Source organism: Phalacrocorax aristotelis, chromosome 4, assembly GCF_949628215.1.
Source record: "Phalacrocorax aristotelis chromosome 4, bGulAri2.1, whole genome shotgun sequence".
Lineage (NCBI taxonomy): Eukaryota > Metazoa > Chordata > Aves > Suliformes > Phalacrocoracidae > Phalacrocorax > Phalacrocorax aristotelis.
Window position 1 is genome coordinate 23,704,515 of NC_134279.1, and position 23,623 is coordinate 23,728,137.

Consider the following 23,623-nt stretch of genomic DNA (forward strand, 5'->3'; position numbering starts at 1 on the left):
GCCTTGAAGTCACTTCTCCCATTTCCCCCTCCCAGCTTGCTGACACATTAGTGTCTCTGCAGTTTAGGAAGAAACTTGCAGAGGATGTTTTCCAGGTCAGACAAGTTTTCCCTATGTGTCTCTCTTCTTTGTAGCCATCCAGTCCATTCCCTGTCTCCTCTGAGGAGTATTTTCCATTGCTGCCACTCTCTGGTTGGGGGCCTTGCTGAGGACATTTGAAGCATGATTCCCAGTGAGGGACTGCTCGAGCACCAGTGGCACATGGACGACAGACAACGCAAGTACCAGAACGTTTTCTTTTAGTGCAATCATTGCCAAACGGGTGGCTTGCAGGAACAACTGCATGTACCATAACATTTTGCAGCCGAATGCTTTGACTTGAGCAGCCTTGCTTGCTAATGCTGCACTTAAGCACTCAGAAGTCATGAAAACCAATTTAAAGATGCTTCAAACAGGAAAAAAAAAAAGCATTCTGCTTTAGGGCCTTTGGGATTTGCATTTGCAAACCCCTCCCTGGTTCAGGTCTCCGTCAGAGCCAAAATACAGCACCAGAGGACCCAAAACCAGACTGCCTTGGCAATTGTTGTGCCCCACAGCCAGGGACTACACCACGACCTAGCTACCACCACGCAAAGCCTCAGCATCCCCCAGAAAACACAGTAGAAGCATTTCACACCTCTTGTCCAGCTATGTTGTAAAACCTTCCCAGTTTAACAACGCATGTGGGATGTCTCAGTGCTCCTATGGTCTCAACAGTGATCTGATGGGAATGTTGATTGCATGAGTCTCCTAGGAGGCTTAGGAAGATCTCTGCCTGCACAGATTACAGATGACTCAGAGACCTAAAACACATTCCCTTTGGGGAGCAACTCATGTCCAGTGAAACCAACAGAAATTAAAATCACCCTTCCTTTGATTAGTTAGAAAAAAGAGGGGTTACAAAAGAGCAGAAACTGGTGAGGCAGCCCATCTGGTGGCAGAACGGGGCAGCATGCAGCACGGACACGCAGCTCTCAACGCCCACAAAGATATGTCCGATGCAGCTGGACCATATCATTGGCAAACAGCAACATGTCATTGCCATGTATGTCATACATTGACACGTGTGTCGATGACATGTAGTTTGTTTCACTGACATGCACGTTACATGCCACTAACACCTTTCCACTCCTGCCTGCCCCCCGCCTCCTTTCTGGGGGTAAATGACCTCCCCCAGACCCTTCTGGTGATAAGAAGCAGAATCTGATGAAGTGTCCGGCATACGTGATGTTTTATCATGACACATGACATTGCTGGTGCAGTGTCTGGATCGATCACGGCATAACATATCAGTTTTTTTTTTCCTCTGGGACCCCTGCTCTTGCTGGAGACACTCTGCTTCAGGTCACGCTATTTCCAGTTGTTGAGATAGACAAACTGGATGCAAAGATTGGATGAAAAAGTGATTTCCAGGCCCATACAAGAAAGGGAGGGAGAGGCAGACTGTGCACAGAAAACATGGAGGGAGGACATGAAATAGGAGCCAGCACGGGTGGGAACACTGACCATGTTAGGCTCGGATAGGCAACAGCACGCAGAGAAGAAGCCCACCCACAGCCATGATCGCAGCAACTGAAAAGCAAACAAAAAGGCCCACGATAAGGAATAATCCCACCTCCCTGGCAAGGTGTAAATACATTCGCAACATTTTTATATGCACTTCTTCCTTCTTATTGTAATTCTTATTCGGACTTTAACACACGGGGCTGCAAGAATTTTACATCATTTGCTACCATTGGGGAAAAACACCTTGGGGAGAGTGTACGGATTCTGGTCCCGCAAAGCAAATAACCATGTGCTTCCTGTACTTGAGTACCACTGTTAGGATTAATAGGGCCACCCATGTGCTTAAACTTAAGCACCTGCCTTGGAGCAGGCAAAGTGACTTTTTCCACAAGCATGTGTGCGGTACAGTTACAATTTCCTTTAAAAAAAAAAAGCACTGGATGAATGCAAGCCCTGCTTTTGCAGACCCTGATGCGTGTACTCAACTCACACAGCCTGTTCTGGGTCTCCTTGTATCAGTGAAGCTTTGCACGTGCATTATGTATCTGTAGAAGCAGGACCTTATGAGTTGTGTAAGAGCATTAAGCCTTAATAAAATCAAAATATAGTGAGTTGGAAAACACTGCGTGTGTCCACAGCTTGCTTTTGAAGGCTGCCGAGCCATTATTCTAGTCTAATCAGAGTATGGGTTCACCTGGCATCAGTCTATACCAAGGCTGGCTGCACCTCAGTAACTGCCCTTTATCCTTGTCAGAGAACTTGCCCGGACAATTTTTCTGTTACCAAATCTATTAAGGTAATTCATCCTGAAAAAGAACATAGTGCAGAAGAAACAAGAGGAAGAACTTCAGTACGATATACAAGCAGGAGCCCAATGGTGCAGACATACTCTGATTAAAGTCAGCTGAAGATCTCACTCATCATTTCTCCTCAAATCGTCATAACATGTCATTCTTGAAAAAAAATTATGCCCATCAGATTTTTATAAAGTATAATTTACAACGCCTAAACACATTAAAGTAGCCTATTTAGACAAAATTAACATTCTGCAATGGCACTGCCTTAAATTACGATGTAAAATAACTTCAGGCATGCAATGATTTACAGAATTATATACTGGATTATGTGCTTACTTAAATTAGAACTGGTGAAGAATGTGTCTCTAAGCTCTTTTTGCATCAGCAAAACAACTTGCTAACATTTTCTAAACAGTGATGCCAATATTTTTTTACTATAATTGACAATATTTTGTATTTTCATAATGCCCCAGCTTGTGCAGTCATACTAATATGGGAGCAGCTCAGCCTTCACTAAACCTCTCCATTTATCCAAGTTAACACCAGAGGTCCAAAAGCCAAAAGCACACAAAGGGAACCCAAGCATTATGTATTTTGAGTCAAAAGTTTGCCATTTCCTGGGTTTAACCTCGCAGGATTTGAGTGCAGGGAACTGGTACATCTCCAGAAGACACTGTGGCTGTGACGACTTAGCTTACATTTTAGCTAGGAGGCCCTTTCCCCCCTGGCATTTTCTAACAGTTGCTGCCACCAGACCTTCCCACACCACTCAGCATGCGAAGTCAAGGTTTTTGAAACAACAGTTCAATTAACCTGAAAAGCAACAGCTTCCTTAAAATGAAAAGAGCTCATTGTTTTCTTAAAGAAAACTCTTTGAGCACTTCATCAGCAACTGGGCTGCTCTGAGATAATATCAGTTCCCTGCACTGAATACAGAGAGCTTCAGATCTCACTCGCTCCCTTTATGGGGAGGGAAAAAATGCTCAAGTGCAAGGGAAATATTCCTCAGTGCAACCTTACTCCTGCACACCTGCCACATAACGCTGTGCACATAGGGTCAAAATACCCTTTGAGGTGTAATATTAGGGGTAACCTAAAGCTCTTAGAAACAAACTAAACTGGATCAGCAGACAACAAAATTCACTTTCCAGTTCCAGAAGCACTTGGACAGGTAACTGAATGGACTATTTGGCCTGAAGAGTTAGCACAAAGGAAGATCTATTACTGCTCGAGTTAAAAGGATGGCTTGATTTGACAGATAAACTTCAGAATATAAAAATCCTGAGGCAAATAAAACCGAATGTTGAACTCCAGCAAACCCACCATGCCCTCACGGCCACTGCACTTGGGTGCTGATGGCTTCTAGGGGGGACAAAGTTTCCCCATCTCCTCACTCCACGCAGGGCTTTCTCAGTCTAGAAACTGAGGAGCTCAAAAGCAAATGCTTTCCAGATGAGATCAAATGCTGTGGCAAGATAAGAGATCATGGCTCAATGAAATAAAACCCCAGAGAGGTCTGGGTGTAAGATCTTTAGTCAGCAAGCTGACCTATAGCAGGGAGCAGTCGCAGCTGAATGGAGTACTGTATATATCAAAATTATCTGCAAAGTCTCCTCAGCCTCACTGAATCAATGAGGAGAGCTTGTGGGGGCTGCCCCTGGCTCCAGCAGGCAGTCAGGAGCCCCTCCGCTCTGCTGCAGGTTAACAGATGAAACGTCCACGTAACAGTGAAGGTTACAAAGAAAACAGCTGCGGCATTAAATCCGCTTTGCTGGAAAAGTACGAGGCGCTGAGGTGGCAGCATCTCCAAAAGCCAAGCTGGCTTGAAACGAGGTGTGACTTCTGCTTTGAGCCCTGGCTTCAAGGAAAGGGCTGCAGATGGACAGAGACAAGGTAGAGGAGCCTGGAGCTGCAGCGGCACCTCCTGGACCTCCATGGCCTGCTGGCGCTGCCCTGCTGCTTGGCTAGACCAATTCTACCTCTCTTGGTTATCTCAGGCACACAAAGCCAACACTCTTCCAGTTCTAGCAAAGGTCACCCCTGCAGTACCTATGTGGTTTGCAAACCCAACTGTCCAGAGGACAAACTTTAATAAACCTGTGCTAAGAGGACTTATCAAAACCTTTGGCATTGTTTCAAACCCTGGGCTACACGCTTTCTTAATGAAATGAATATATATGATGGGCCTCAACAACTGTGCCTGCAATCAGTGTAATTAATTTACCACAAGTCTGCAGATGACCCAGAGAGCATTTGGAATTAAACTACATTTCTAGTGGCTAGATAGAACTTGGAGAGGCTCTGCTGTATAGAGTTGTGGCTTTTAAGAGTTATAAGTTGAAGACTTGGAGTCATGATAAATGAGAGCCTCGTTTGTTGCTTTTAATAAGCTGCTCTAATGGGATGTTCTTCAGAGGCTTGCAATTACAGACTGAAATATTTTTGGGTGCCTGGGAAGATTTTCCTAATCCTTCATGCAGCCTTCAGCGATGGCAATGCTTGCTTCCTGCATCTTCACGTAGGGAGGCCAGCACTACAGCTAGCACCTCGTGAGTCAACATGCCTGCTTCAAACATCAGAGAAGCAGCATTACACACTGTGAGCTGCTAGGAATATATTCCTACTTTGCCCAGAACTATATGAATGCTTAAGGAGTCAACCCCTCTTCCTGCTAAGCTATACCTAGTTCACATGTTAAAGCATGTCTCTGCACTGTTCAAGAATAACTGAGAATGCAGAAGCCTAAGCAGATGATATCTATGCAATCACTATGGGGAAGGACAGCAATGCTTCCAGGGAAAGGAACTGCACTTGGAAAGAACTCTGGCATTATACTTTGCTATGTCTAAGCCGTAAGTATGGATAACCTTTTTCCTAGGTAAGAGGCCAAGTGCCGCAACACGGCATGCCCCCAGGAGAGGTCATGCTTCCTATTTCTAGGATCCAAAGCAAGGTAAACCATCCACATATTCAGAAATGCAGAGGGACAGCCTGATTTTCTTCTTCATCTTCTACCCGCTCCACAGCCAAGAGAAGACACTGTAAAACCCCACTTTAAAACACTACGTACTCATGGGGCTTTCTCCAGCACTCAGCAGGAGCCTGAAGCTGCTACTGCTGAAATCAGGCTCCATTTTCAGCTTGAGGGGCAGCCGAGTTCCCTTCTCAAAGTGGAAACAGGACTTACACAATGCCATCAAACACATCATCTGAATGAAGGCGAGGAGCTTTCATTGCTGACGGCTGCACTCCCCCACATTTCCTCTGCTCAGACAAAGCTTATGCCAGCCACTTGTCTGTTCATGACGGTCCTCCTGCCCCGTTCCCTTGGCTGCTGCCAGAATAACTCAGAAATGCTGCTTTCAAGGGCAATGCCTCATGGGCTTGGAGCTTAATTACAGACTTGGTCAACTCTCACCTCCTGTCTGGGCCAAAGTCATCTGAAGGCAGATTACCTTAGGTCCCTAAACCCTACTTGAAACAGCAGCAGCTCAGACTGGCTTGTGGAGCCCAGTGTGTTTGCACAGAAGTAATAAATCAAAAAGTGTTTAGAATTAGAAAAAAAAAAAAAAGGTGTTGGAATAGCCAGATTTGCCAATCTGATCTAGGCAGGATGCTAGAGATGGGGACTGCAGGCAGCAGATTTCCACACTGGCCCTGGGAAGGCATCACCCTGTGCAGAAGGGTGCACTGGAGCACTTTTTTCTCCAGAGAGGGATCTTGTCTACCAATGCCACTAATGCTCCTCTCTGCCAAACCGCCAAAGAACAAAGAGGATGTTAACATGACAGAGGTAGTAAAAACCTTGACCCAAACAGAAGCAGGAAAAGACCCTGCCTGCTCTTGGTGGATGGGAATTTTGACTTGGCTGAGCAACAGCTTCTCCAACGAAATCCTTCCTCTTGTCAGGTGAATCGTGGGGAATATTTGGCAGTAGGCAGCATCATAAAGTGGCTATAAATCATGGGAGACAATGTCCTGTAGGAAGAAGGAAGAGTAGGCAAGAATGCAGAGATAAAAATCCTTTAAAAAGTCACAACTAACAAAAATTGTGACTCATGCTGGAAAAATTCTCTCTATGAAAAATGTTATCTACAAACTGTCTCCCATTTCCTACGGAAATATTGAAAAGGCAAACTATTTTAAGCCCTGATACATCTCGGAAAATAGGATGGGGGGGAGGTTGTGGCAAAATTCATCCATTTTGACCTTCCACATCACAGAAGGTTGCAAACGCTGGCTCAGGACATAAGATATACACCACAATCTTTTCACCCTTCCTACTCCCTGAAAGTCACATTTTAACAAGATGCACATATTTGTGTCCAGAAAGTAGCCCTCTGCCACCACAGGGGCTGATATTTAAAAGTCTAAATCAGCTAAGGTCAAGGATGGATACTCTGGTGCAGAAGCCTCTAATTGCCAATACCCAGGTGGCAAGATTTGTCTTTGCTTTGTCTTTCAAAGGCTAGTTCTTTGCCAGAAAGAAACTTTCTATATATGCATGACATAGGGCGAGGGGCAGTTTTTTGTTGCTTCAAATCTATTTTTTTTTCTTAAGTTCTATAAAAAGCTCCCTCCGGTTCTTTGGAAGATCACTTGAGATGGAAAGGTCATCCATAATGGGTACCTGGCTATAAATGCAGATGCACAGTATACTTAGTTATTTTGAGCGGCTTTTGCAAACATGCTCAGCACTGACCTAATAGCATCCCCACTTTACTCTGTAAAAGCCCACGCCTTTGTTTAGTGCTACAAAGCTCAAATGCCTGGGGGACCGGAGGGACCAGCAGTCTCTTAACACTTACCCCAGGATTCCGCCAGTTTTGCAAACAGGGCTTGGTTTGAAGGGCAAAACTGGGGGAACCGCTCCGGACCAGTGGATCTCCTTTCCAGGCTGATGCAAACCCGGCTTCCTACCTTGGTTTGTAGGAAGAAAGGGGCTGATGCCACAATGACGACTGTGGCACCTTATTGCTCCTTGCAAGATGGAGCGCAAAGATCTTTGTGACTGTCATTGTCTGACACAGACTCTAAAACAAGTCTGTAATGATTTTACATTAATATATACTTCAATTAGGAGCAACAATGCCAAGTGGCATCTAATTCAAACATTGCTAGGAAAGCAGAATGTATAGCCTTGCCCAATCTGTAAAATGCATTGTGTCTTCGAGAATAACATGTAATCCTAACAAAACAAAGGTAACAACAACTCCGTGTTCTTTAATTCAACGGTTGTAGCTGGTTTAATAATAAATTTTCAATTCACTTCTCCTTTTTTTCTGAGACAACTATGGTCTGATTTAGTGAATCTCTTTGATTTGTAATCCTGATTGTTATATTATTAATATGCCCTTGATGCAAAGAGTGGGATAACTTAAAAAAGTGATCAGCTATTTTGCTTGATGGCATTTACGTCCTTGGTCAGAGGACGCATATTTACAGGAAGAGCTTTCCCAAGCATCTGCAAGTAAATCAGCTCTGAAACGCACCTTAATTGTTTAGAGCAAAATGCATTTAGTTTCAAATTCCCAGGAACCTCCAGCTTCAGACACAAAGCGCATTTCCACAGATGGACACTAGCATGTGGAAACGCCACCACAACTACTGTTCAGCTGACCTTTGGTTTAGGGCCAGCTGCCAATGGGAAATGCCAAGCTGTTATTTACATTCATTCAAAAGAAGCAAGAAAACTGCAGAGATACTTGAAAGCAAAACAGGGGAAGAGGTGTGGAAACTTCTGCCTCTGAGGACCTAGCAGAAAATAAAAAGCCTGCAAATCCCAGCAAACTTCTAAGTCCTACAGCTGGGAAATTACTTTCTAAGCTGCTCAGAGCAAGAGGACATCTACTTCTCACTGCAGGAGTGTTCTCAAGCTCTTCCTAACTGCAGCCCAGCATTTGGGAGGATAGGCACAGAGATGCCATACAACATCCTACAGAGGAATATCCTAATTCTGAGGTGCCCAGAGCCTCCCAGGGAGCCTAGGAGCAGGACGGAGCCAGCAACGAGGAGCCTGTTTGCAGGAGCTGGCCAGGCTGCATCCTTGCTGCTGCAGAACAAGAGGGTTTTTCTCCTTAGCTTTGCTGCTGGGCCATACCTGCTCTTCTACGTTAGCAGAAAAGACAGAGCCTGGGCTTTGCACAGCTTGCTCAGCATGGAGAGCAGTGGTGATTCTAGCTGGAGCAACTCCTGGAGTTCAAAACGTCTGTTTTTTCTAAAAGCATGAATGGGAAAGAACTAGGAAAGAAAATTTAACCCCCTGGAGCCAGGCACTGGAACAAAATACCCACTCCAAAGACACAGGAAAGTGCTTCCAGAAACAGGTTAATAGCTTCAGAAAGGGAATATCCCATGACTTGGAATGCGTTTACTGCCCCTGCAGTGTCACAGCAGGAGAGTCACTCCATGCATTGTCTCAAAATCATATCCAAGGCAAAGCAGGATGACTGACATATTTCAGCAGCCTTTCTGTTTTTCAAAACAGAAGCAATTTTTTTTTGTTTGCTTTGTTTAATTTCAAATTGGCTGTCAGCTTTCTGGGGTTTATGTTTCTGTTCTCACAGGTCACTCAACATACTAGATGGGCTTCAAAATTCACGGGAAGTCAAAGCGCCTGAGAAGCTCTGTAGTTTTGAAGCCAGTCCTCTAACGATGGACCAAACCTTGGCGCTGGAAGCTTCTCTACCACCTCCAGCTGACGGATTGGGTTCTTCCTAGTTTAGGGGAAGGGTTGAAAAGATAAAAATGAATCAAGAGCTCAGCTCCCTGTGCCTGCACCTTCCCATAGTCCAGCATGGCACAATGAAGAAGCTCCAGGGAACTTGCAGCTGCCCTGAGGTCCACAGAGAGAGGTGTGAGTACAAGGTAGGAGGATTAAGGCAGCAGCAGAAGTGGCAATAAAACTCTAGCCAACGGAGACACGGGCTTTTATAAGCATGCCAAGAGAGAAAGAGCCAAGAGCAAGCACAACCTGGAAAGCCATTAGGGAGAAGGACAGAAAGACACAACTAATGAGAATTGTTGACAAATGGCTCAGGCTTTCCAACTGCTTGCTTGGACCAGAGAGGGTAGCAGCAAAAAGGAGACCTGCAAGGGCATGTCCTCCCCAAAGGGGTCCTGAGTGCTTGCCAGCAACTGTGGGAAGAGCAAGAGCTGCTCGTTGCCACACAGTTGCTATTCCTTATGGCCACAGAGGGATATACGTCCCTCCACCTGAGATTCACCCTGCCAGACTCCTCCTTGAAGAACTGCCAGACTACATCCATAGCTTCCCTACAGCCACGCGTGCATCATTCTGTTTGCATCAATACAAGCACGCATCCAGGCTGGGGGAGGCCAAGGTCCACATCCCCCCTCTCTGTTCAAGGAGGGATTTGACTCAAACCTTCCAGCCTTTAAGGAGAGACTTGAACTTCTGCCTACAGTGTTCAGAGCCAAGCCTTTTTGGCTACAGCTTTCCTGTAGCCCCTGGTGCGAATGGTCTGTTGCCATTCACACACACACCCCCCCACAAGCTGCTGCATGCTTCTTGTGCAGACAGGAGCATTTACTTTCCCATTTTTAAGCCCAATAAGTCACTCAAAGCAGATGACAGGAGCTCAAATGGCTGAGCTGGAAGAGACTGTCAGTCTCTGACCTTGAGTGAAGATGAGTCTGGCAGCACACTTACCTTTTAAGACAGGAAATAACTGTGTCCTTCCATGGATGCCCTATGCCTGGGGACAGAGATGCTCAGCCTGGCTGGATTTCACTGCGCCGCATTCACAGACTGATACCCTGCCTCCTCTGGGAAATAAGACCCTCAGCCAATATATTCAGTATCAGCACAGTTCCTACGCGAGTATCTTGTAACTACTCTTAACACTTACAATATCCTGTAATTTACAGCCACCTTGCTAGACCCGAGCTTAAGACAGACCTGTATCATGAAAGCAACAGTGGGCTGATGGGTATCTTAAAGCATAAATGTTTACTTTCCGCTGAAAACAAATTCAGCCTTATCAACAGATGCACCTCACATCGCTTTGCATGAAGAATGTTGCATTGTTTGACTACTGCTATTAAAAAAAATGTACTAATACACATATAGTATATGAAAAAAGTGCCGTGTGTGCTGGCTGCTACACAAATTTAGTGCCACAGTACAAACTGATCCTGATACAAGCCAGATATTCCCCCAATACCACAATCCCTTGTTCACCGACAAGTTCCATCAACTTCCATTAGAGTTGTCAAAGATGGTATAGCCCAGGCTTTCATCACTTGCCTATGTTTAAGCACATGAGAAGTCAATGGGATGGCTTGATGGTTTGAAGCCGAGTATCCCCCTCCATGGAGGGAGCTCTCTGTATAATTTACTAGCGTGTGGGGAACACATTAGTGTCCTAAACATGAAAAATTAAATCCAGACCTGACCAAAACTTGGGGCATTTGGCCATTTGGCCGGGTTTCTTTTTCTTGGCAAGTGTTTTCCTAAAGTCAAGTTTTCTCTGTGAGCAAAGCTCGTTGTGAGCTCTGAGTGCAAACATATGGGTTTCAGGTTATTTTACCTGTAACAACATGTTCTGCTTATTTTCAAAGGAATGTGAAAAAACTCCTGTGAGAATCAAGTCAAATAATCAGGGCCAGTCTATACAGAGACGAAAATCATTGGGAAGCGAACTACATCTGTGAGCGAGCCTTTGCCATTCCTGCCAGTCCAAACAGATCAATCAGCCCACACTCATGCTGTTTTACAGCGCTACCGTTGGACAGCTTCATTCACATTTTGCTTTCGCCTAAATCGTGCTAATCAGCTGGTCAGATAAAAGTTATTGCAAAAGTTGGAGACGTATAAATACACAGCTTCTTCTCTTACCTTCCACTGAGAAGGAAACCGATAACAACAGCCAGCAGAATGACTCCCACTGTTACAGACACAACAATTATAGGAATCTGGCTCTGATCGCTGGATGCAGCTACTGCTGAGATGAGAAACAGAAAATGGAGATTACGGTTAAAATGATAGCCAGCACTCACATGAGTCTTTTTAGTGAGGCTGCCAGCAAAGTTTCAAGTCTTACCAGTTCATCTCTTCTTTTACAGTTTATGTTTTCCCACTTTGCTGTCTGTTTCTAGTTTGGAAAAGGAATGGATGGAAAGAAACGAAAACCACGTGCAAAACCAAGCCAAAACCCCAATAAAATCGCATCTCAACACTGAATTCAGAAACCAAAGTGATGCTGAATGCAGCCTTTGAGTTTGCAAACTCAAGTTTGTCTTCCTGGGTTAGCTCCATTAGAAATCACACAGATAGAAGATGAGAACCCAGCAGACTCCTATTTGCAGAGAGAACATTTATGGAATGTTATTGTTAAGAGACATGAGCAAGATCTCCAAGATAAACAGCATTACCTACGCTTCAAGAAGCTATGAACAATTAAAAACTAACTTCTTGCAGTCTCTATATCGCATGGTCAGAAGGTGCCCACTGTAAAACAGGAATTTGCTTAGACACATACACTGGGTAGTCTTTTTATCAGGCAAGGGAAGCAGAATGGCTCCCGGCTCATGCCTTGTAAAGAGCCCTCCCGCCAAGAGGCAGGAGACGAGTCCCGTGACAAAGATGCCAGCAGAAAGGTCAGGAAAGTTGTTCAAGAACTGGGTTTTGCCACAGGTTAAGTAAAAGCAGGTGAGCAAGCTCCTGTGGCTTGTAAAATGGAAATGCTAACACCATTTATATCTTGTTTATTTGCTTTACACTGCAGGGGAAGGAGCCCATCTCTCCCCAAGGGTTTGCATGTGAGGTTCCCCAAGCAGAAACCAAAGCCTCCTCACCCTGCCCTCTCTGCTGCCAGCTTATTTACCTGTATATATTTAACCACCCTGGGATACAAATCTGGCTTCCTCCCCACAAAACCAGCTCCCCGGTGTAGACACTGCTGCTGTGTGGGGAAATACCTCATTATAGCTCCTACCATCGTGCCAGCCCTGGATGAAGCTTCTCCACCCCAGGGAGCAGCAGGAATCGATTGCACACTGAAGAAGCCTTTAACTAAATGATTGAAGTAAAAAGGGATTCTTAGCACAGGATTAACTTTATGGAGGCTATAAAATAACTGAATATAGTCCCATATTAATTGTTAAAAGAAAAGAAAGACGAAAAGGTATGGCATTAAACATTGATCTGCAATGGGTTTCAAGTAGCTCTTCATACAGGAGCTCTCTGGCACTCAACGTGAGTGGCACAGACGTGCTACAGCAGTGTAAATGATTTCAGGATTGGCCCCAATACATTAAATATTTAATGTTAACTGCTCCAAACCTGTGCCATCATCCAGTGATTTTATTAGCCTCACGAATTTATGGAGACTCCTTAAGATGATGTTTTATTGCTTTCTCGACAAAATAATTAAAAAGAAAAACATTTAAAGGAGAACATTAAGCTGTGACTGGTGGTGTTTTGCACAGCTCAAGGGATGGGGAGATGAGATAAATCCTGCCGTGATCTATGGCAGCTAAAAAGCCTGAATTCGTAAGCTGAGCTTGGACATGGCTGCCATTTAAAGCTGGAGGGGGACACCTCCATTACCCCTCCTCGACTTGGTGATATGTTCCCACTCCCACCTGGCTCACCAGCTGGATTAGCTCAACTATCCAGCTGAAAAACAGTTTTTGGCAAGGTTAGTTTTATCAGATCTAGACGAGCTTGGTGGCATTTGGAAAGGAGGACAGCAGCAAGTGGATACACCCACCAACAGGTTCCACCCAAATAAAAACCACTGAAAAACGCAGCCCTGGCTGCATCAAGGCACTTTGTGGAATGGCACATGCAGTATGTAAAACAACCCCAAAATTTGGAAAAAGAGGGCGGTCCAAACCAAGTTATGGCTTCCCCCCCGCATCACATTTCTCAGGCTGTTGTTTCATATTTCATCCTAGTGTATTAAAAATAACTTTACAGAAACCTTGTGAACAGGAAACAAAACCTGTTGTTTGGTCTGAATGATTTTTGAGGTTGCTTCTGATTCTCACAACAGTCACTGAAAGGCTTTCATTTGTGCTTGAATCAAAATAATTTGTTTTCACTCTAGCAAGAGGTTCAGATCTGAACTCCGATGTAGCAGTGAGATTTTGATCTGTGCTTGCTTTCAGATTCTTTGGGACATGCAGGAAAGCAGTGGGAGGCCGGTCATACTCCCAGCACTAATATTGATGCTATATAGGGCCTTGGGAAAAAACCAAAAACATTAAAAAATCACTTTTTAAAAGGTTGTAAATGTCAAACGGAGCTGCATTTTGCAAGATACTGAGGCTTATGTTGCATTTCAAATCTAAATTGTTTAAATGTTTCAAACGTTTAATTGTTTAAATGTTCAAATCTAAATTCTAATGTCTAAATGAAGTGTTTAAACATTTGGTTAAGTCCTGCTTGGGCCAATCCTCAAGTCCAACATAGGAACAATTCCCAGCTCCCAAACTGGGAACCATGCAGTAGGTATTCCTCCGACTATGCTGGCAGCTCCTTAGTATCAGAGAAGTACCTACTCCTCTGCCTTTAAAACACTAAAAAGACTGGGACACAGGCGTGACTAAATGACTCAAAGGATTTAAAGTGTTTAAAGTTACTACCACGTGATGTCCTCAAAAAATCCTGATTAACACAGATATTTACACGATGGGCTTTACGGAAGTTCCGCCATTTTTTGACCCAGATCGTAGGTACCAATGGCACTGGATCAAATGTGCATATATTTCATGTATTATGGAACACTACTACTCAAATGACTCTAAACTAGAAACTTTCCAACTGCAAGCAAACTTTCTTTAGTATAATGTAGAATAATTTTGGGCATAACATGGTTTTGTTGCTACTTATAGGGCACAAATAATACAATAAGAAATACATTAAATAGACCATTCTTATTGCATTAATGTTTGCGTCGTGATGCAATTTGCACTGTATTAGTCCAATCACTGACTCCACAGCTACATCTGCACATGTATAATGATTCCTTTAAAATCTATTATGGCTTACACTGAAAAGACAACTTGGCATCTTCTTCTCAAAGATGATGAATTTTAAATTAACTGGAGTAACAATAATCAAAGTATTGATGAATTTATATTTCCAAGGAAAGCATACAGAAAATTGGCTCTTTCCCACAGGAATGAACTGAATATTTCCACCACAAAATTTCTCTTCCATGCAAAAAGTATAAAAAATAAATGACAGTTGTACAAACTGAAATAGATAGGACGTATTTTCTGAGGGAGAAAATTATATTTGACACCTCTGCAAAAATCTGATAAATGGGACAAAAAGAATTTCCCCACAGCTGTGCCTGAAGACAGGGGAAAGAGCAGCTGAGCTCTGCTTGCCTCGGGAGTTCACGCTGCCACAGAATCTGCTCCAGAATCCAGACCGGGACGCATAGATTCATTAGGGGAACAAAAAAATAAAAATATGTATTTAAAACCCCACACATTTGTAACAGGCCAAGCAAAAGTCCTGTGCCTGCAGTGCACATTTTTCCCATTTCTGATCACAAGTCAAATTCCTTTCCTTGAGGCTGTGGTATTGGCAGCCAACAGAAACCATCTTTCAACTTGACAGGAACATACACCAAACACTAATGCTGGTTCAATTCTTCCCCTTGCAGAGAGCCACCATTTCAGGTTTTTTTCCCCAGATAGAGACATTTAAAAGAGTTCAGCATCCTCTGCAGACAGCCATTAAGAGGTGTGGAGGAGCAGGTCTCATCCCCTCTCTCCCTCTCCCTCCTGAGAGGAGAGCCCTTGTCCTCTCTTGCATCAGCTTTCATAATACAGGACTTTTCTAAGCAGGGAACGCTATGAATTTCTGGAGCCTGAAGACCTCCTGACTTCACCTCCTGCCCCACCAAATGAATCGAGGACACGAGGACAGACGCGTTAGCCTGTCTAGTGCATGGTCATGATATGCCTGATGTTTCCAAAGTCAAGGGATGAGGCCAGGTCAAGGAAGAGCTCTCTGCAAAGGTATCGATCCCCTGACTCATTTCTGCTAACTGTTCCAGACACGTAGCTGACAGTAATTAAAAGGACTTACACACTGGGCTGGTTTCAAACTCAAATCTTCGGCTGAAGCCACCGTAGCCGGCAGCTGTCCGGGCTCGGATCTGGAAGATGTACGCTGAACCTGGTTTCAAGCCATCTGCCGTAATCGTCGTCTCTTTGGATTTGATGATGGTGTAGCTCGTCTCCTGGTCCTTTTCCCAACACCCCACAAAAACCACAAAGGTCAAACTCACAAAGAGTGGCTCTCATAGAAGATAGGCTTTTAACAACTCCCACAGCAACATTACAAAGGGCGACTGAAATAAGCATTTTTGAGGATCTCTTCCCCAACCCCCCACGCCTCTGAAGGCCCTTTCTGGAGTACAAAATGTGAAGTCTGATTTTCTCTTTTATAATAAATGACTCTAGGAGGTATGAAACAGAGCAGAGAGATTTTCTCCTTATAAATGACAATACGAGGACCAAACCAGCATCTGCAGTAGAAGCAGCTTTCCATTGCTTGGGATGTACATGGCCTGGGCAATGGAAAGGTTCATCTTACAAAGATAAATCCCAAGGCATCAGGAAGAGGAAAACAATCCCATTGCCTTAGAAAGGGAATTTAATATATACCAGAACACCTTTCCAGTAATGTAATTAGGCCTAGAAGAGAACAATATATTATACACTGTACAACTTTATGCCAGCATTTCTAGAACCATGAATTAGACCTTGGGAAGGAAATAATAAACCAAAACTACAGGAAAATACCTAATTTTGCTTTGTTCTTCTAAAGCAACAAACTTGAAGAAAATTTGCTGAAATAAATCTTAATTTACATCATCTTCTAATGCAAAAGAGTCTCAGTTCTTTGATTAAAATTTCCCTCAAATGCTTGGTAATTACTCTCAGAATTATTTACTGTAACACATAATCTAGACAAGAGCTCATAAATTAAGGACTACAAACTTGGAAACTGCTTTTTATTCACCATATACTCTCAAATCCAATTTATTACGAGGTAAACAGGAGTTCTTAGTAATTCCCTCCGAAGATTTCTGCATAGCTCTTAGGATCTGAGCTGATTTTTCTTTTTTCTTTTTAATTTAATGGGCAACTTTCCATAGACATAGCAATATGCCCGAATAAGGCCCTGGGAATCTCCGAGTGTAGGCTTACAGATTTTCTCATTGAAGCCTGTAGCTACACAAGACTGTTTTGGAGAAACGTGCCTATGTGTGTGTATATATATATACACACACACACACATATGTGCTTTTTTTTTCTTGTTAAGGAGACTTTTCTCTTAAACGAATGCGATCTGACAAAACTCAATTTTCCAAAACATTTAATATAGATAATTCTTATCCCTTGGAAATGAATGCTGTGAATTTACCCTTATAAAGGGCTGAAAACTGAGAGAATATAAATGACAGTAGCAACAAAAAAGAAGGATTAAGGATGACATCCCAAATCTAACTCAATGACTGGTTAAAAAGCAATAAGTGAATATTAGTTCATGTCTTTGCTTGTATGTCAGCCCAATTAGGTTTTCAATACACTGTTGGCTTCAGCAAACATTTAAACACTTGAGCTTTCCTATGGAAAACACTAAGCTTTACTTTCAGCCTGAAATAAAGAAATCAAGATAGCATAAACTCAGACTGGCTGTAGCTACCTCCCCATGAAGGACTTGCACTTGAAGAACTATTTCCTGAAGCTATTTGAGACTAGCTCTGGACCACAACTACAACATTTTAACACCCCACCCCTCACCCCAATTTGTTTGAAAACAAGCTAAGTAAAATGAACATACTTTTTTTTTTTTTTTTTTGCTTTAATTATTTCCTCATTATCAGGGTTTCTAGAAGCTAATCTTCCCAGGCCACTCCATGGCAAGGGTTTCAGTGTGCCACAATGGTCATTTAAACAAGTTAATAAAGAATCAGAAATGGAATATTTTCCAGCAATACCATATCCTGATTCTTGCTTTGTGCTTTAATCTTTTTGAAAACCTCAGCCCTATTTAAGCCACTCACACATCTTGTGCCCTTGCCCAAGCTCCCTCATCTGCAGATACAATGTTGATTTTGTCCTGATGCAGATTTCTGAAATTCTTTCCTCTGTTTGTATGGGCTGCATCAGCACATCCCTCCCATGGTCAGGGAAAGAAGAGAGGAGAAAGAAGGACGCAGTCCTAGTTTTTCTTGAGTGGCTTCACCTGGGTCACAGACAGAACTAATGGAAGCTCTTCCTTAAAACAGAAATTCAACCCCCCAAAAAAGTGAATTGTAACTCAATTTTCCTCTGGTTTTCATGTAGAAAGCCTGGATGTTTCAGAAGTAAAAAGAACACCTTACAATCCCAGCTAAGCCAAGATACTGCTTTCAATCAGCTCTTGCAAACCTGATTTTTGTAAATCTACGCTCAGCTGCATTGCTCAAAGGTGCTACTTAGACAAACTGCATTTGTTACTATTTTCATTTAAACTGCATTAATTTTGCAGGAAGAGAACAACTTGCCATTTGAAATGGGGACTAGGATGGGTAAGCTTTGTAGGAAGAGTGTTTTCCATTTGACCAAGAGCAAGGGCTGGAAAACCCAGGCAAGCTTTCAAGGCAGGATGCCCGTCTCATCAAAGCAGATACAGTCCCTCTGCAAAACCTTTCTCCTCTCCTTACACGATGGATGCAAAACCAAGTGAGAAATTGAAATACCAAAGGCAAGGGATAGCCTGATTTTACTGGGAGGAGACAGACGCTTGATCCCCAACCCCTCCTATTTTTAACAAATGAGCAGGCTCTATCCTAATGTGATAAGGCTGGAGAGGAATCTGACACGCAGATTTAATGTATTTGTTCAAGAGAAGCGGCACGCTAATGGAAAACAACACCCTCATTTCAAGTCTTCCTAATCATTTACTGCAAAATCAATCTGACATTGATTTATGCATAAAATTGCTCCATTCCCTTCCATGACTCAAATAATTATAACTAAAAGAAGAGGACAGTAAAGAGAAGGTACTTGGGATGCTCAGCAATCAGTCCGTCACACCTTTTCAAAATATTTGATTTCGTATTCCAGGATGATGCCGTTGGGTCGATCTGGCTCCTGCCAGGAAAGGGAGATGCTATTTTTAGTTATCTTCCCTTTTTTCACACTACTGACTGGAGAAGGTGCTGCAAGACAGGAGAAGAAAACAGATAAAAACCATGGTTAGTAAGACAGTCTGCCCCTGCTGAAGTCAAACTCCATCATTGCATCCTGCAACGCAAGGCAATCCTTAGCTACTGCAGATCAGCGGGGTCTGTTTTCACCTCGGTTGTATTTGCCCATTTTTAACAGCTGGATTCGCACAGATTTTCAGCAGCTGAGGATCTGACCAGCACCACCCACCCGCGAAAGGTATGTGAACTACCATCAGCAGTTTACACTGCAATCTTGTCTTTTCAAGCACTTTCAAACAAATCAACTGCATATCTTGCCTTTTCAAATGTGTCAGGGGGCCGTGTTGTCACAACAGAATTACATATTGATTACATATTGGTTTTTTTCAACTGCTTTGAAGACATGTATTTTACAGAAGACTTAGGTTACATAGGCTGCTTAACTATTTATTTTTTGGCTTGTATAAGTAGTTTAAGCCTAGACATCTTTCAGCCTCCTCCTTCCAAAAACAAGGAACAGGGTAGCAAGGCTATTACAGCCTTTACAATTCAATTGCTCTCCATAAATATCACTGGGGTGTTATGGCTCACACAGTGATGCTAATTCCTTGCAAATGGCAACTGTAAAGATTTTATTGGCGATCACAGCTCAGAAGTTCACAGCGTGCGTGGGGAAGCCACAGAATGAAAGCAGCAACACCAGCTCTGCTTATTATTTTAAGATGCAGCCCTGAAAGGTTATCTGCCCTTTGCAGCACACGCGTGCATCAGAAACAGGCTTGATCCTTTGTTTTCAGTCCAATATTTGCAGACTTTTCAAGTTAGAGTTGTTACCACCCCTGGCAGCCCCCTAGCAAGAGTCACTATGGGCAATGCAACCCTAACGCCCCAGGTATTTCATGCCAGAGATTAAGAAACAACACTGAGTTAAAAGAAAAGGGGATAGGAGAAATTCAGAGTCATTAATTTACAGGGCCAAGAGCAGCTTCTCCAGAGGAAAAATGACCCCAAGGCTGGCTGAGGGCCTTTGACTTACCCTCCAAACAGGCCAGCTCTCAGCAAGGATTACCGGGGGGGTGGGGCTGGGGACACTCACGGCAAAGACCTTTGCGGCCATATGGGGAACTGATTGCAAAGAATAGTTGCAAATGACCACATTTTATTTTCCAAAATTTATTTGGAACTATACAAAAAGACGACTTCTAAATGCAGGACTAGCTAATTATCATAATACTTAAAAAGCCCAGTCCGTTAGGTAGAATGAAGACAACAAAGCAATTTTGCCAGGTCCAATCTTCAGCCAAAAAGAATAAGGGAAGAGCTCCAGACACTTATCCCTGGACTGACGGCTAGCAGCAAGCGTTCTCTTTTAAAGCAAGCTCCTGCATCTCAGTCCTTTTTCAGCTCCATTTTTTTTCACTCCTGTTTATTAATCTCTCCCCCTTTGGCTCTTGGATGATCCTGAAAGGCACTGGCCATTTCACACTGTTTTCTGCTGGAGAGCTGGTATCAAGCTGCACAGACAACACTCACTTTTTAGCTGTGCACCTACCACCACGCTCACAACTGCTCCACTGAGCAAGTAAAAACCTTGATTTGAATGATGATCATGTTATTTATGTAGGCACTGCACGGTGATCACCAACAATTTTTCATCCGCAAAAGTCACTTTACCCTCGGCTGATGTCCTCCCACAATTTTTTGGGCTACGTGAAGGTGAATAACAATTTAGACTCAAACTGCTAATCTGGTATAGCACTTTCCATTTATTAATCCAGGTGCCTAAATATGTGTTTTGCATGCATGTGCACAGCAAGTTGAGCTGTGCATGTGAGATATACGGTCCGTGCACATGTGTATGGTCAGATGTGTTAGCCCAGAGAAGACACACTGAGTAGTGAACTCCATTAAAATAGGATGGACTTCCCTTCTAATGCAAAGGGAGCTACATGGTTTCCAGAGGCATCGGAAGCAAGTCTCACTGTGGGGTGGCGGTGCCAAATAACAGGTTATTCTACAACCCTAGTTAAACAGACAATACTGATCACTTCTTATCATGAGCCACTCAGATGCTATATATAGGGGATGGAGACACCATAGTACTCAGAAAAAGGGATCCATGCCCCTCTGGGACTGTTGTCCAATGCCCCAAATCCCGGCAACACCTATCCCAGGCTTGCAGAGCTGGCAGAGAGTCAGAGCTGAGCATTAAACCTTTTTAAACTCCTATTAGCAAAAGCAAACTTGAGAAATGCTGCAAGGGGACACCTCAGTCGTCCTTGCTTTGGAATGTCTCTCAGAAAGGTGAAAAACGTGCAATTCTCAGTGTCAAGGTTGCCTGATCAAATAATGGAATTTTCACCCACTTTACTGAGGTTTTCTTTTTGAAGTGTTTGTAGGACTGAGGCTCACAAGTGCTTTATAAACAAGAGAACCATGCAAGTGGTCCTGAACTCTGCTGCAAAATCCTTCCCTGGGAGATTCAGGGGAGTTTAGCTCTCGTTCTCGTGCACCAGCACAGCACAACACAAAACGCACCACCAGCCATCCAAAACTGCCCATCAAACTCCCTACTCCCTAAAACAGAGCACCCTCTTTAAAAAGCAGTGTGTAAAAAGCTTTGCTAGCTAACAGCTTCATGGACTTAAATCTCTCGCCATGCAAGTCTCTAACACAAGTCTCAATCATGGCTCTGCAGAATGCTCTGCTCTACAGGGAAAAGGAGGGAAGATAAGAAAATGAGTAACCCAACTCTCAAAGTAAATTAGGAAAGGAGTAACTGTATCCTTTTTTAATCTCCTTCAAAAGAAGTGTTAAAGTGTAACCATGAGATAAAGGCCAATTAAGTAAATTCAATAAATCCCAGTGGGCTGGGATGATACACCAGCTACTCTGCATCCTCAACACATGGAGATTACAATGCTCTGGACTGAAGGAAGGAAGGAAGGAAGGTATAAGTATTTTAGAGTTTTCTTTGTCAAACAAAATGTAATCCAATCCAGGCAAGCTGACAAAGTCTGCAATCAGTCCATCTTAAAAGCCTGCAACTGGATACTATGCTACATGATCTCAGGAAAATAAAAGGATTGCTTGAGACTTGCTTTTCAAAGGTCACTGCTTCTGCAAGGGCAGCATCCCCTTAAAAGAAAGAAGCCAAGCCAGGGAGCTCTTCCATTTGGAGTAAAAGAGATTAAAAAAAAAAAGAATTCACGTAAGAATTTGGAGTACAGCATGTAAAAAAACCAATACACTTAAGAGTCAAGATATATAAAGCTGTGATCTCCCATGTTTCTCATGTAAGCAGACAGAATTCTTATTCAAATCCCTGCCTTGACACTACAAAGGGTGGATGTACATCGTGAATTGTTCACATGTTGCTTTACAAGTAATCTGCACATGTGCATTAATTTCTCAGCAAGACACTCAAAATCCAAGAGGGATATTACATCATTTATGTTTATGTTCACCATTCATGAAAACAGCCATGCGTGTGATGAAAGCAAGCAGAAGATGTAACAAGGTGTGAAATTGCTAATGTACATTTTTGCTTTTGTGAGACCAAAATTAATCAGGAAGCAAATAAAAGCACAAAAACTGATTCTACCCTTTTTTTTTTGTTCGGTTTCTAACATTTCTTAAGAAGAATGAGCGGACATGCCAAATAAATAAATGCAAGTTTCTGCAGAAGATGCATCAGTAGTCACATCTGAATAACTACAGGAGATGATTTTATGAGGAATAGACCTTTTAGGACATTCTTCCTCTGCAACCTTTGATAATGACATTAGCACTGAATTAGCCATCTAGGCACCAAACCCAGTACTTGCAACACACTGTGCTATGTCCCACTAACGTCTAATATACAATGATGCTTAGTGGAATAAAATGTTAATTATATTTTAAGAGAAACTAATGTTATCAGGTGAATGACCACTGCACCAAGATAAAACAAATAATCCAGTTTCTACATCTCATGGTCTATCTAATGCTCTCTCCAGCGCAATTACTTTTGCCTTGGTGTTTTTCACTCTGGCAGAAACAACAGCTAATGGCTCTCTATCTCATCCTTAGCCCCACAGCCAGTGAAGGTTTCCACTTCTGATTAAAAAAACAAAATACTAGTTCCCTTCACCCTCTGTGCAAAAACCCAACCACCAGCCCAGGACCTTCAATTCAGCTTTAACTTCGGCCAGAGCAGACCCTCTCTAGGAGCAACCCAGAGTAGCCCAGGAAGAGATGCTGATTTACATGGGCAAAAGGCCTGGCATCTCTCCTTCCTTCGGCTCACCAGGGACCTGGGCTTCAGGGCACTTTCCAAAGACAACTAAGGCATCAAAGAGGAAGATCCTGCTGCTGTCATCTCTGTCCTGGCTGCTGTTATAGACATCTATGACCTATACGTCTATAGATAAAGATATCACCTTTTATAGACAGCTGTGCTATGTATTTTCATGTGTTTTTCATGTGTTTGCAATTTCTTTTACCGTGATTATATTCCTGTAAGTGCAAATATTTGGGAACTAACACTTCAGACCTCACAATACACCTTGGGGTTCCTCCCTCCAAGTGATGCCATGTTTCTTTGGCAGTTTGGATTTATGCCAGAAGATTTAAAAATCAAATTCATGCTTGGGATTAAATCAATACCTTCACCTGTCATCATATAACCAAATAGTTATGCTATCATTAATGTACTTATAAAGCCAGGTTTAACTGAAGAAAACGAAACCTGTATCAGAAGAGTAACCACAAGACAAGTAACTCTGGTTCCACTTCAAAAGCTTGGTATACTGCAATTTTTCACTCAGCTTCTAATTAATGACATTATTGAATTTTTTTTCTCAGGCCCTTGATGACTTCAGAGTTTGGAGCGAGACCTGCATTATTCACCGAGTCACACTAAAGGCATGTGAAATTGCAGGTGGCTTCAAGCAGTAGATTCTTTTTAAGCAAGATATATACATTAGTTAAAACAGAAACACTGTTTTGAGAAGAAAAAAGACTTCACTGTGCCACCTCTTTGCATTTCAGTATAGAAACAATATACTTTTAGAAAAACTCAACACCCAATGGCTCCCCTAAGGGTACTTTTAC

At 42.9% G+C, this 23,623-nt stretch overlaps 1 protein-coding gene across 13 annotated transcripts in view; it reads right to left on the minus strand.

The window, feature by feature from the left end:
- The window catches only part of EPHA5 (EPH receptor A5), a 195,777-nt gene that overhangs the window by 33,561 nt on the left and 138,593 nt on the right, over positions 1 to 23,623 (minus strand). For 5 of the 13 annotated variants that reach the window (XM_075090578.1, XM_075090586.1, XM_075090584.1 and 2 more), the window contains 4 exons: positions 18,417 to 18,541; positions 15,415 to 15,574; positions 11,203 to 11,308; positions 1,546 to 1,611 (listed from right to left, as the gene is read on the minus strand). In XM_075090578.1, coding sequence (XP_074946679.1) covers positions 1,546 to 1,611; positions 11,203 to 11,308; positions 15,415 to 15,574; positions 18,417 to 18,541 — 457 coding nt within the window. The remainder of the gene's footprint in view (positions 1 to 1,545; positions 1,612 to 11,202; positions 11,309 to 15,414; positions 15,575 to 18,416; positions 18,542 to 23,623) is intronic. The other 8 variants (XM_075090588.1, XM_075090579.1, XM_075090581.1 and 5 more) reach the window with 3 other exon arrangements.